The sequence below is a fragment of the Desmodus rotundus genome, chromosome 5, assembly GCF_022682495.2.
Source record: "Desmodus rotundus isolate HL8 chromosome 5, HLdesRot8A.1, whole genome shotgun sequence".
NCBI lineage: Eukaryota > Metazoa > Chordata > Mammalia > Chiroptera > Phyllostomidae > Desmodus > Desmodus rotundus.
Window position 1 is genome coordinate 153,029,075 of NC_071391.1, and position 14,121 is coordinate 153,043,195.

At 40.5% G+C, this 14,121-nt stretch overlaps 1 protein-coding gene across 1 annotated transcript in view; it reads right to left on the reverse strand.

Moving 5' to 3' along the window:
- Positions 1-610: 610 nt before the first annotated feature.
- Positions 611-14,121, reverse strand: part of SELENOI (selenoprotein I) — a 44,128-nt gene continuing 30,617 nt past the window's right edge. The window contains exons 7-10 of the mRNA XM_024552549.4: positions 13,402-13,450; positions 11,087-11,267; positions 9,816-9,998; positions 611-7,684 (exon numbers count right to left, since the gene is read on the reverse strand). Of these exons, the coding sequence (XP_024408317.1) occupies positions 7,586-7,684; positions 9,816-9,998; positions 11,087-11,267; positions 13,402-13,450 (512 nt within the window). The 3' untranslated portion in view covers positions 611-7,585. The remainder of the gene's footprint in view (positions 7,685-9,815; positions 9,999-11,086; positions 11,268-13,401; positions 13,451-14,121) is intronic.

Genomic DNA, 14,121 nt, shown 5'->3' on the forward strand with positions numbered 1-14,121 from the left:
GTCAAAATATGGGACATTTCTTCTTTCACCTTCTTCAGCTTTTTTTAAATGCCCACTGTCAGAACTGGGAGATCAATTGTGATGTAAAACATAGGAAATAATCCTCCTCAGAAGCAATGCCAGAAAATCAGAGTTTTTATAAGAACTTCCGCTTTATATACTGAATGCTCTAGTTTGGGGATACTAAATGTGAGTTATTAGGTTCTTGTGGAATTAGCCTGGAAAATTTACACCATATAGGAACACTCTTTCTATGGGAAAATATTTTGGAGAACAAAACCACCACCTTACACACGCATTTCAGTGTGACCCGGTTATTATTATATATCGCCCAGTACCCAGCTCTGGGGGAGGCAAGAACAGTACATTATGAACAGACGTTACCGCCACCTGCCTTTCTGAAACAAGTCACAGGAGCCATAACACCCGGAAGCAAGCAGGCTGATCTCTCTTAAAAAAAAAAAAAAAAAAAAAATTCCTTTCAAGTTTTGCTCTAAAACAATCAATGATTCGCTGAGACAAGTGACCGGACATTAGTTCCCTCCCTGGAGCTCCTTCCCATTTTGTAGCTGTGAAGGAGAAACAAAGAAGACCATCTGAAAGCAACTGAAAGGATTTAAAAATTATTTACTCTTTACTTTTATTACAATAAATATTTATCAATAATAGAATTAAACAATTTTAAATTAAAACCTACTGCATTACTTTTGGGTTTCACAGCAGCAGAAATAAACATAAATCCAGTTGAAAGGACAAGGCTTCCAGAATCCAGTGGCAAGAAACAGTCGGCTCTTGATTATCTGGGCTAGCGATGGGGAACGGCAACACCGATGATGCAAAAATACCGGTAAAATACATGGTGGTACTCTACTGGTGCATCAAAGACTTGTCAAAGATTCTACAACATTCTGGCTATGGCATGTAAGCAAGGCTGTGATGCCCCACTTCCGCAAGAGCTGGACTTCTCCCCCCATCAAACCCAGGAGCAGAGTCGCTCCCAGAGCTGCCTTCTGGCCGGGAATGGGCCCCCAGCATCTTCAGACCCAGAAGCCCCAGCCCTGGTGGAAGCGGCCATCTTTCTCAGAAGCTGTCTCTCTGGCTCACACATCCTTGGTGAAAGGGAAATGGAACGTGACTTATGTCAGGGGCCTTTCCCGGGGACTGAGATGAACTCGAAGTAAGAAAGGCCGTGGCTCCAGGTGAGGGAGAGGCTTCACAGAGTTATGGGCTACACGCAGGTCACGCCAACGTGGGGAACGTGCAGGGAGGGCGCACCACTTCGCTGATAATCAAGAGGAGACTGCAGGTACATACGAATACATCACACACATATATGCACAGAGTAGATGCGTACACATTAAATATGCATGTACACACACACCACACATAACCAGACAAAATAAACGCTACGTTATTCACTCTGGACACAGCAAGTCCTGGACAGACCGATTACCATTATGTTCAATTCATCTACTTGACGGGGAAAAATAAGATTTTGTGCTCCTCTTCATCTTCTTCTCTAATATATTCTACTTATAGCAGATATATTCCAGGTGCTGGAGTGGTATTGTTTCTAGGTACCTGAGAAGGGATGGAAGTGTCCTTTTATTTCCAAATACTACAGAAAGCAAACCACAACAGGACCAAGCTAAACAACTCAATAATTGATTCAGCCATCCTCCCTGCCACTGAGTCACAGGGCATGCAACCTTACTCAGAAAAGTATCCAATTCTTTCTCCACAAGTGGCTACAAACCTATTATAGCAGATGGGAGGGGAAGGGGAAAGGGGCAGCAGGGAATTTACACCTCTACACCTCAGCAACTATTCACTGCCTTCCCCTGTACCCAGAGGAAATGCTACAGTTGAAATGTGGAGTTTAATACTAAATTCTGCTTTCTTGGCACATTTCAGAATGAGTAAATAACACCTGCAGAAGGGATGTGGGTCTTTGTCTCCTCAATGGCTGTCCTAATGGAGTAAGTTGTCTAAACAAAATATCCTACAAAAAATGTTAATGTTGGGGTCAGTCTTGTGTCTGTGTGTGTGTGTGTGTGTGTGTGAAGCCTTAATAGACGTTATTAAACTCGAAGTCTGATACTGAATGATACCAGTATTTTAAACAGATTTATAATGCAGCATTCATACATCCTGTAAAATTCAAACAGGCTCCTGATTAATAACATCAAGTTCTAACTAAGCATGTTCCTGGTCAAGAGCTTATTTTTTTAGATAAGTACTTGTCAAGAATTCCAGAATATAACCCTGGCTTGTGTGGCTCAGTGGATTGAGCACCAGCTTGAGAACCGAAAGGATGCTGGTTCAACCCCTGGTCAGGGCACATGCCTGGGTTGCGGGCCAGGTCCCTGGTTGGGGGCATGTGAGAGACAACCAGTCAATGTATTTCTCGCATGTTTCTCTCCCCTTTCCTCTAAAAATAAATAAAATATTTTTTTAAAAAGAATACCAGAATCTAGAATTCATGGAAAATTATATATGTTTTAATTGAAAAAAGTAATTCTAACTGTTACCCATACAAACTGCCAAGAGAAGACTGCAGCCAAAGAGCCACCAGGCACGCAGAGCATTTAGTCGCTCCTGTGTCTTCAGACCTGTGTCTGCTTTCAACACAGCATCAGGTACGCTAGGCCACGGCCCAGCCCGCACGCTCTAAAACAGCACCATGCTGGTTTAACCTGGCTTTCTAGGAATGATCCTGGGACAAGTAAGGCAAGACGAACACTGTGTGGAAAACCAGACATCCTGTTGTGTCCAAATGGACTTTCCTAAGGAGACAAGCCCTCATTGGAATATTCTAACATCAGTCCACGTGCCACATTCCAGTTCTGGGAACCTGGCCCTTCTGACCAAACGCAACAGGCCACCGGTGAGAGGGCTACAAACGGCAACATTGCTTTTGCTGTCCTAAATATTAGCTTTCTTAAGGTCTGTCTGTAAAAAGAGCAGGTCCCTGCTTAAAAACAAAAAAATAAAAAATAAAGCAAACTCAGCCAGATTACTATTTCTTGCATATTTGTTTACTAAAAAGCAAAGCATATTACTAGCATGCAGGTTAAAAAGTAAGGTTACATTTATTTTGCACTGTAGAAACACTGGACATGAATTAGCCAATTAATCTAATTCCCATGGCTCCGCTCAAGGAAGAAGTAAACACATCGCCACCTTCTCTGGAAAAGTTCAACAACCATGATTTACAACACGCCCTAAAAGTAGCTGCCTGCCGATAACACGTCAGTCATCTGTACCACTTCAAAGATGAAAGTAAAATACACAAATCATGTGGGTTTCATAATTAATAAAGGAAAATCAGAATTTACTTAAGCTTCCTGTAATACAGAGCATCACACTTTCGAGTTTCACAGTGATTAATTTAACATCATTTTATTGTTAAAACTGCCACTTTAAGTATACATGTCAAAGTGCTTCAAATGCAGCATACTAGTTAAAATTCCTGGAAGGCCCTAGCACTGGCAGCCACGAGGCGCTCATGAAAAGGCATGCTGTCTTACTAAGAAACCTCACGGGACAACGAAAATTCTAGTGCGACTTCACAAATGTCTTACAGAGAGCTCAGTCAAGTCCAGGACTGAAGTCAGGATAAAGGCCGCCCTGAACGTAGGAATCGACACAACCAAAAATATCAGTATCTGTTTTTTTGGCTTCTTTAGGGACCCAAAGTCAGAAGTTCTAGCCCATCAGGTTTGCTTTGGTCCCTCTGGCACAGTCCCAGTCCTTGACTAGACAAGACACCTAAGGCAATCCAGGAGATCCGAATGTGGCGAAATCTCAGAGCAACCCAGCAAGTGGGCATCTCTGCCCTAGGCGGCGGCTAGTTAAAAGGAAACCCAGGTGAAGACTGACTAGGAAGAGTTACAAACAGACTTCTAGTGAAAACATAAGGGGGAAGGTGGGCTTCGACTCAAACACCTTCACATTACCTTTTTATTCTCCACAGGTTGTAGCATCAGGGTCCCCTTTGGAAAGTAAGGTACATTCCAAAAGCTTTATGACTGACTACAAAATAAACTAACTCTTTGAAAATTAAACACTGAAGAAGCTTTGAATTTGAAATTCGTAGAGGAATGATGAGCTCAGTTGTGACCATTTTAAACTGTGCACCACATTTAAATCACGGGGCCCTGAGGGCATTAGGCACGAGGTGACCCCTTCCTCTTAAAGTGGATGCTACGGGCTTCTTCCTTTGCGCACCTGTGCAACGCCCAGGCCCCAGGTCGTGATCAATACTCTTCTGGCATTTAATTTAGCGTTTGGGTGACTCTTCCCAATAGCTCCACATTACAATGAATGACATGTTGGTAGTAGTACTGTAACATTCTAGACCATAATCAGCATTTAACTTTCGCTTTAATTAGAATTAGAAGTATGTCAACCATGATATTATTAAATATCAGGGAACACTATTTAATTTATTTGGAAGTTATTCACTCTATTACCCTTTAGACCAAAACCCATAAACTATATTTATTCCTTACTAGTGGAGGAATGACTATTTACCGTATCTTTCGGACTACAAGATACACTTCTTCCCCCCAAATTTGGGAGGAAAATGGGGGCGCGTTTTATAATCCGATTGTAGCTTACCTGGCTCGCAGTGGGGCGGGGGAGGGCAGCGGTGGAGCAGGGTTGTTTTTTTTTCCTATTTTCCTCCTCTAAATCCTGGGTACATCTTATGGTCCGGTGCATCTTACAGTCCGAAAAATACGGTGAACTGTAACAATTTTACAATATGCATTGCGCTAAGATCATGCCACTGAAGGATCATAAAAGGCAGCATTAATATACTTTATCCAGGTATCTTCAGCTTTTTCTATCCCATGCCCCCTCAACTATAGAGGAATTATTTTCTAGCAAGCAAGAGAGAACATTTTTCACACCATAACCTGAAAAGAACCTTCTCTTACAGGTCTAGGAAACTTTGGTCAGCAGAAACACAAAGCAAACCTCCGGCCCGGCTAAGGCACTCTATTCTGAAAGGTACAGAAAACATGTACGGGTGACCAACCATCCCCCAAAAGGCAGCTCAGTGTATGCTGGGGGAAAGGCTGAGGTATGAACTCACCCCGAAATATCATGCATAAACCTGAAGTAGCTTTTATGCTTTGGAAATGTTATGATAATTGGCATGACATGAACGAACAGCTCTTTGTAATTCAGTCCTGCTTCGGGCACCCCATCACTACAGAACGATGGCAGACTAAACCGAGAACAGAGTCAGCGGCACACTACTGGTGCACAAGGCCACCGAGTCCTGAAACAGCCAGCCACCCAGTTCCACGCCCACCCTGTTGACCAGCACCTTCCTTTCATCTGAGGAAGTCAACAGAACTGACTATGGCATAATTACCACCACGGGGAAGAAAGTCGTAAAGTGTAGGCACAAAACAATTTTCAAATAAACCTGATGCAACAGAAAGACAGCAGAAACACACTTGGAGGTAAAAGCCCCCAAATTACAGGATATGCCCTTTTGCCGGAAGTAAGAAGTATTTTCTTCCTATACTACAGAAGGTGAAGAAAGCCTGTGGTCCCAATGAGTCATTTTATAAATATTTAGCAGTTCCTTTCTTCTATCATGCAGATTAATTTCATTCTTTTGTACAAGGTCAACAGAACAGTAAAATGATTAGCTTGGAAACCCTAAAAAAAAGCTCTGTTCCCAGACCAAACAAACACTTCGTCCAGTTCTGTTTCACGGACGACACGGAACAAGGCGCGCAAACCGCAGCGTTGCCTTCCCTGAACCGAGTCGCTCCCCGGCCTCTGCGATGGCGCCCCCACAACCAACACGGGATCGCCGCCCACATTTTCCGGCATCAGTTTCTCACCTATTTTCAGTGATCGTTTTTGTCTCAGAGAAAGTCACTGAACAGACCTCAACCTTTACAAACATTTTTTAAAATGAGTACAGAACCGTGAGTTAGCTCCTTGACTCATTTCTACAAACCTAGCTGACAATTATTAGATTTACACGTTTAAAAATTGAAATATCCATTGCGCAGTTATTTTTACAAAGCAGCAGACAGAAATTCAGCAAAGGAATACACTAGAATTAAATTTTGAAATGGTCACATTCACAGATAAATAATGGTTATGAATTTAATTACACAGCAACACAGTGGTGCCTATTTTTTCCAAGTGCGATCCATCCAAAAAAAGGGTTTAAGACACACTCTTCATTCAAGCACAAACTTCATTCAGTGGAAATTTTTTAAAAAGTAAGTTTCACCACCACCAAAGTAAATGGAGACAAAGTCAAAAAGAAACAGAAGAAAATATCCACATTCATGAAAAGGTGTGATCTATAAAACCACCACAATAAAATCAAAGGGATTGTGATGTTTGTCAGTAACCCTCAAAGATCACTCCCAGTTATACTGAAGAGACTGCGTACTCGGTAAGGCATACACACAAAAACGTTCTTCACGTGGGGCGGTGGGCAAGCTGGAGAAGAGAGAATTTCTCTCTACATCTTCATCCTGAATGAAATTTTAAAAAACCACAGCACTCTCTCCTCCACAAAAAAAAGAGGGAGAGAGAGTGCAAGGAAGAAAGGACAAATTGAATCAGAAAACTAATTTTGTAGTGAGGTTCACAGTAGTAATTTCGTAGTGAGGTTCGTGAGATTCGTACTCCAAAGCAAAGTTCTCTAGTAAGAAAGCTTATCTGCGTTCCTCACCAGCAACTACCGTCTAAGACTCACGCAGTCACATGCATCCATTTAATCACAGTTTACAGGCACCAAATCTCAGCAACGTGTGGCTGAGCGGAGCGAGGGGGTGGAATGCCACATTTAAACAACGGACCATGCCAATGGGCGACTGTAATTACAATCCATTCTCTACTGAGTCTCAATAGGATGTTTCTTTAAAAGAAAACTAAACCATTTACCAAGCTCAGTTCCGTAATTAAGAGAGCCAGAATATTAGAAAATCTGAATATATATATATACACACACATATATATATATATATATTAGTTCTCTTAGCACAGGAGGACAAAGGCATTTCCATGGGAAAGAGAAACCAGTATTTGGCAAACCTGTATATTGTTCTGTAATCATTTGGCATCTCTGGCTGGAGGTGACTTGCTCTTACCTTTTCCCTGCATTGGATGCGGAGTACTGACGGCTTCCATAGCTATCGACCGACTGCAACTACTAAGTACCAAACGTGAAAACACATTGAGGTTTTCTGAATGTTGTCGGTGCTCCAAACCGATTTAGGGGTTTTGAAAATAATAAAAATAAAGCATCTTTAACTCTGTATGAACCAAAACATTATGGACTCATGAAGCTAAAATCACTAGAAACATTTTGCTGGTCTAATGTACATTATGCTTAACCAAAACATCACATGGTTTATAAAAAATAAAATAAGCTGGGAGTTAGTAGGTTCGACATTCCACGTTTCAGATTGTGTATATCATTCCTGCTGTACAAGTACCACACAGAGAGTTCCCATGTCTGTTAAGCAGATCAGTTTAGTTCGAAGGTGACGGATGAAATATTTACAAGCATCTTATTTACAGTACTTCTTTCTGTAGATTACAGGCCAATATTCTTTTCTTCTGTTCCTAGTCAATCTGAGTTTGGTTTTCCCAATGAGAAGGGGTAAATCTGAAAATGGCCGCTCAGTTGCTTTACCTATAGAAAATCAGAACAGGAGACAGTGACAAATATGCACCTGATTAATTTTCAAAAGCACACAGAAGCCACCCTCTGAAGACAATAATTTACCGACATAGCGAAATTCATCAGAAAGAATGAAGGTTTTTCTGGTTAGGAAAGCTGAACAGCTGGATGGCTCAGTGAGAGTGCGAGCACTGCCCCGGGAGAGTCGGGATGGAACCCTGGGCCTGCCCAGCTCCATTGCCCCAGTCCTTCCGGATCTCTCCAGACCACGCAGATCCACATCAAACCTACTGACATTATAGGGTTAGCTGATTTAGACTATGTAGCAGATCAAATATGTACACACAGAGACTCAGTATTCAGCTTTTTATAACATTTCTAGGTAATCGTTCCTGAACCCAATGAAACAGTTTAAAACTAGATGTGTAAATTTTCAGAGGTTTAAGCCATGTTAGTTAGGGTATCGCTAACGAGTATGCAAGAGCAAGTGAATGTTCTGTATGACTTAGCCAAGTTTTACCTTCCGGTCAGAAGCTGTAGAAGTGGTAAGAGAGCACAAAGACAGACTAAAAGATGCTCCTAGAATTTCTTTCAGGTAGCTTGTGTTTATTTTCCAGATTTTTAACAAAGAAAATGTAGTACCTTGGTAATTTAAAGAAAAATGTGTTTTGGTTTGGTATATGTATGATTTTACGAAGATTTGCTTCTGAAAGGTTACAATAAATTAAACCAGTTATGAAAGACACCAGCAATTGTGTTTTACTTCATGCATATGATGGATGAAACATCAGGATAAAGGCCTATGAGTGTTACTATTATGTATATAATGGTAAATTTGCACAAATAAAAACATAATTATGTCTTCAAGTCATAATTCATAGACATCATAATTTTCTTCCATAACAATTTCATCCATTTTGTCCCCAAAAATGTGGCTACTCTGGGGAGAAACATAAGGAAGCCTAAGCTTAGCAACATATGCAAAGTGTAAAGTTGTTATCTAGCACGACAGGTGCCCCCCGGTTTGTAAATATGAACAACAATATAAAATTGTTTCTCAAACTGATTCACAGCAAGGTTCCTTTCAAAAGAAGCACACCAAACAGAAGTGTTTTAAGAGACATAAAAACGTGAATAGCCTTCTCCATAACCCCACTGCTATGAAATTATCATCCGAAAATAAAGCAAATGAAAGAAAAAATATTATTCCAGATTTGTCACTCCAATGCTATGTATAACAGTGAAAATTTGGAAACAAACCTAAGTGATTAAAATAACTGGACCATGAGTAAGTAAACTGGGTTATTATTAAGTAATCACCTTGACAGAATATGCTACGCTCTTCAAAAAGCACGAGGCCATGCTAACGTGTGCACGGTAACGAGAAAAGGGTGCTCGGGTGTGATGAAAGGGAATCAACTGCATGGTTCTGACTTTCATGTTATTATATCTGTCTTAGTTCATCTGTCCTGGAACTAGCCTCTTATTTCAGAAGACGATATCAAGGTCTGCGAAATACTTCTTAAATCCTTTCTCTTCTGTATTTACCCCTATATATTATTTCTCCTGATGAGAACTCGGGAATAGAATAGATGAGGTAAAACCTCAAATAATGCAAAAGCCTCCCTTCAGTCTGAAGTTCTAACCTCCCTTACCACACTGCTTACAGAACTGGGCAGAGAGAGGGAGGGAGGCAGTGCTACCAAACCAATTTCAGTTTCTTTCCAAATTATGATAATGAGCAACAAAAATGCCCGCGAAGCTAAAGCAGCACACACAGATATAAACAAAAAATGGGGTTATCCAGTCCCATATAATTAAAAGCACAAAAGAGTTTATCATTCTCTTCACCAAGAAAATGATTTACATTTCTACCTAGTTAAAAATAAGAACTAATTCCTTATAATAATTATCTAGCTTTTAAATTAATTGTAGTTATTATAACATAGTCATTAGAGAAACAATCTTTAAAATTACACACCTGAATATTATCCAACATTTAGAGAATATATCAAAATTCTTGTAGCTACTATAAGCAAGCTTCCTTTTGAAATTTGCCCTAACCTTCTTTCCACTATTTATAAGAACCAAATGAAACCCATTTTTTCCCCAAATGGAAGCGATTTCGTTCGAGATCACTCACCACTCGCACTCCGTAGTGGACGTGGGCCACGGTGCAGACAGCTGTCAGAGTGTACAGGAGCACGCTCTCGGTGAGGGCAGAGACTCCCAGGTTCACCAGCATGACAACCAAGAGGAGAGGAGCCAGCAACCAATTCAAAGTCGGGCACCTCGTGCTGCTCATTTGACAAACAATCAGCTGACACTTGAAATTAGAAAAAAAAGGGGGGGGTGGAATTTAATTAGCAAACCACTTCCCAAACTTGTCACTCCTACATTTCAAAAGCGTTCAAGTGCTTGAGCCAACATGTTTATGTTACGTTATGTTCAGTCACTTCAACTGCTCAGGGGCCAACGGGACGTCTGCCCCAACCTCCAAATCTGCGGACCCTCGGACCACGTGTGTGTGTCGGAAGAGTTTGTAAGATAATTTAGTACGGATGCTGTAGAAGGCATTCTCCCACTGGGTAACAGTTTGCGTAAAAGAAATTTTAAGATTCCATGTTACCTAAAAAAAAAATTTTTTTTCAAAACCCCAGCACAACTAAATTTCTTCATGGAGATGAGATGTTACCTGCAACTCAGTCAAATCACCAGTGAGCACCTCAGAACCTCTCTGGCGCCCCTTACTTTCAACACCTTACTCAAATATACTTTATGCTTAAGTAAATACTTTTCATACATGGGAACATAAGCTCAGTGGTTAAGTTAAGAAAATAAAAAACTTATTAAGAATCTGGTCTCAGCACAGGCTTCCTGGCTGTCAAAACTATCACGGTCTTTTCTCAACCTCTAATTTTTAAAAACATGTTGTATGTATTACATAGTTTATTATTCCATGTTTAATTTAAAAATCAGTTGATTAAAAAAATGTGTGGCATGAGTGTGTATGATGTGTTTTCTCTCTCGCAAAAACCCCTTTCACGCTCCCTAACTAACCGTGTGTGCAGCCATTTCAACTACACTGGTAATATCTACAGCCTTAAAGGGCTCTATAAATTATCCATCTATAAATTATTCCATGGATTCTTCAGCAGGCAACCAAATCTAAAACTTTCAAGTGTGCCATGGTTCAAAACTACTACTGTAGTCCCTGAATCCCATTGGTTTCTAAGGGAAAAATAAAATAATTTCAGCATGTTCAGTCTTTAAGGTTATTATTTTTTTTCAATTTCTGAATTAAAATACCTTTAATTTAAAATTTGCTTATTCTACTACTGTATAAGGTTTCTCAAATGACCAAACTCTGTCATATATTCCCTATACATATTAGGGCTTAAAAAGAAGTCTTACTGTGCTGTTGGCAAAGGCTGTCCCAACCATGAAGTAGAACAGCCTAGGATGCCTCTCCAAAATATCGGAGGGTGACTGCAGGATCCACGCTGTAGACACAATGAACAGCAAACACGGAGAAAAGATGGGAACCATAGCTTCATAGACTGAACTGTGTTTCAAGGTGTTATTTTTATAGCTTCTGGAAAAAAAAATCAAGTAATACAAAGAACATTATTACATGTAAAACTTCTATCTGGTTTTATAGTTTTCAAAGTACTTTTTTAAAAAGTGTTATTCTGTTACAGTTGTCCCAGTTTCCCCTCAAAGTACTTTCATACGCATTCGCTTACGTTATACTCAGCACAACCCTGTGGCATAGGTAAGAATCTGTCTAAGTGAGGACGTGAGAATTTAAATTTGTGTAACTTGCTACCAAGAGGCAGGGCCAGGACTAGCACTGAAGTCCTCTGGCCCAGGCCCATTTCTACCCCTGGAATGTAATAAGACTTGGTCTTTGTTCCACGACAGCGATTTTCAAATGGTGTGCTGTAAGAGGCACACTGGTGTGCCACAAGAATTTTGAAAACATGCGGTATCTGACTATTGAGTCAGGTTTAGTCAAGAGTACTGTCCTCTTTCCCTCAGATTGTCTAAAGAAAAAATGATAACCGAAAACCTATATAATTTTATTAACCAATGTCGCATCGGTTAAATTTACATTGATTAATTTGAAGTTTTAAATTCAATTAAAAAGTTAAAACAGCCAACACAACAGTAGCCATTCAATGTGAATGAATCAAAATTATACCCATTTTTTTTGTCAAGCCAGCAAAAAGAAATATTTTTTTTTTTGGAGTGCTGCTGAATTTTAGTAATTAGTTTGTGTGTGCAATGAGATGAAAAAGGTTGAAAACTGCTGTTCTGTAAGATTATATTCTAACAGGGAAAAGAAAATGAACACAAACCAACACCAGAAGGGGACCTTCCGACGCTGCTATGGTACAAGCGACACAGAACTTAAAGTGAGAAGTAATTCTCATGAAGATTCTGAAATGAGACGGATAGCACCCAGTGTCTCCGGGCATGTTTGCGCATCTGAACAGTCCCAGATTCTAGCTCTGGTCCTGCCACTGACTGCATGCCCTTAGCCAAGGTATTGCCCAGTCAGGACCTCGTCTTTAGAAGATAAGCAGGAACTGACTGAAGTCATCTCTATGGCCTTCACAGCTTTAAATTTTATGACATCTGTGAATGATTGCTAGTTGTAATAAACAGAGAAGATTCACAGTGTGGCTTGACATGGAGAGGGTTCTGCAAGACACTTTGAGAGCTGAAGGATGAAGTAGGAAGTACAAGAATGTTCTTCCAGTAGGGGAAACAGTGGAAGCAAAAACTGAGGAAAGAGCCCCGGCTGGCATAGCTCAGTAGATTGAGCACCAGCTTGTGAACCAAAGGGTCGCTGGTTGGATTCCCAGGCAGGGCACATGCCTGGGTTGCGGGCCAGATTCCCAGTAGGGGGCGCTCAAGAGGCAACCATACATTGATGTTTCTCTCCCTCTTTCTCCCTCCCTTTCCCTCTCTCTAAAAATAAGTAAATAAAATCTTTAAATAATTTTTTTTAAATACTGAAGAAGGGAAGAGCAGAATGTATTTAGGTCACAGATAGAAATTCAATGTGGCTGCACAAAGGTGGGGCAACGCATAGATCAGAAAAATGGAACTCCACCTGGGCCACGCCCCTCCCCAAACCGCACCCTCCCCCACAGGCAGGAATTACAATAGAGTGCTGTTCGAGAAGAGTTAGCACAGGTCTAGGAACTGGTCCTAAACTACACAAGTTTGGAAGTTCTTTTTTTTTATGATCATGCAAAGTACATTTAGAGATATACAAAAACAGAATGTAAATGTATCAATATTCAACAGGAACATACTTCCTGCGGATAGATTCACTCACAAAAAAATGACAAATTGGAAGACTGCTGGGTGAGCCCAAAACCGTAACACAGAAATAAGAACGAGCAGTTCCGTGCTGTGTTGAAGTGACCACACAAGCCACCGCAGATACCCTCCACTATCCTAACCTCATTCTAGACTCAAAATAGGGGTTCACAACCTTTTCAGAACGTCCGAGATTCCAAAGAAAAATAGATCCTAAACTCATCTAAATTACAATTTGTAAAGATCTCCTTATTTCCTACCCAATTAAAAAATAAAATACGCAACAAACAGTGTGGTGATTGCTGGGGTGGGGGTGGGTATAAGTGGACTAAATGGTAATGGGAAAAAATACAGTGAAGATTAAATTAAAAAATAAAATAAAATAAAATACTTACTTGTAAAAGTTGAATAAACTCATTGGAAGAGTCACAAATAATGCACAACCTAAAAGGAAAAATATTTAAATCATCATGATTATTATCCAAGTGACTTTTATAATAATCAAATACACACAAAATATGCACTATTTTTAGACATCATAATTTTCGGGTTCCAGTTTAACTTCCATAACAAAATAAAACGCCGTTCTGAACAACAGTCACAACGGGGAGGATGGCAGTAGAGCTGGCTGATTCAGGGCAGACCTCAAGGAGCCGGACTGGACTTCAGTCGCGGTTGTGCCACCAACTGCATTATATGACTTCAGGTAAGTTAACCTGCCTCAGTTCCCTCCTTTATAAAATAAAGGTAAAAGTAGCACTGACCCCACAGAGTTCTGAGAGTTAAATGAATTATTTCATGTAAAAACACCTTCAGCAGTACCTGGTATATAATATATTGTTCAATAAAGGGGAGCTCCTGGAAGAAGGGATGGCTAGGGGATCCTGCTCCTTCCCACCTATTTTTACCTCCTGGGCATCCTCAACGTCTTCCCCGACCCTCCCCACCCCACCACACACACCAGTTCTTTCCTCTCAAACCCAGAAACAAGAATGGCCATCCCAAGAAACCCTACCCTCACTGCTTCCACCCTATCTACTATCTCCTATCACTCACCAAAATTTAATTTTCTGTCACCTTAATTCCTCAGCACTCCAAAGCTCATTCTCCCTCCC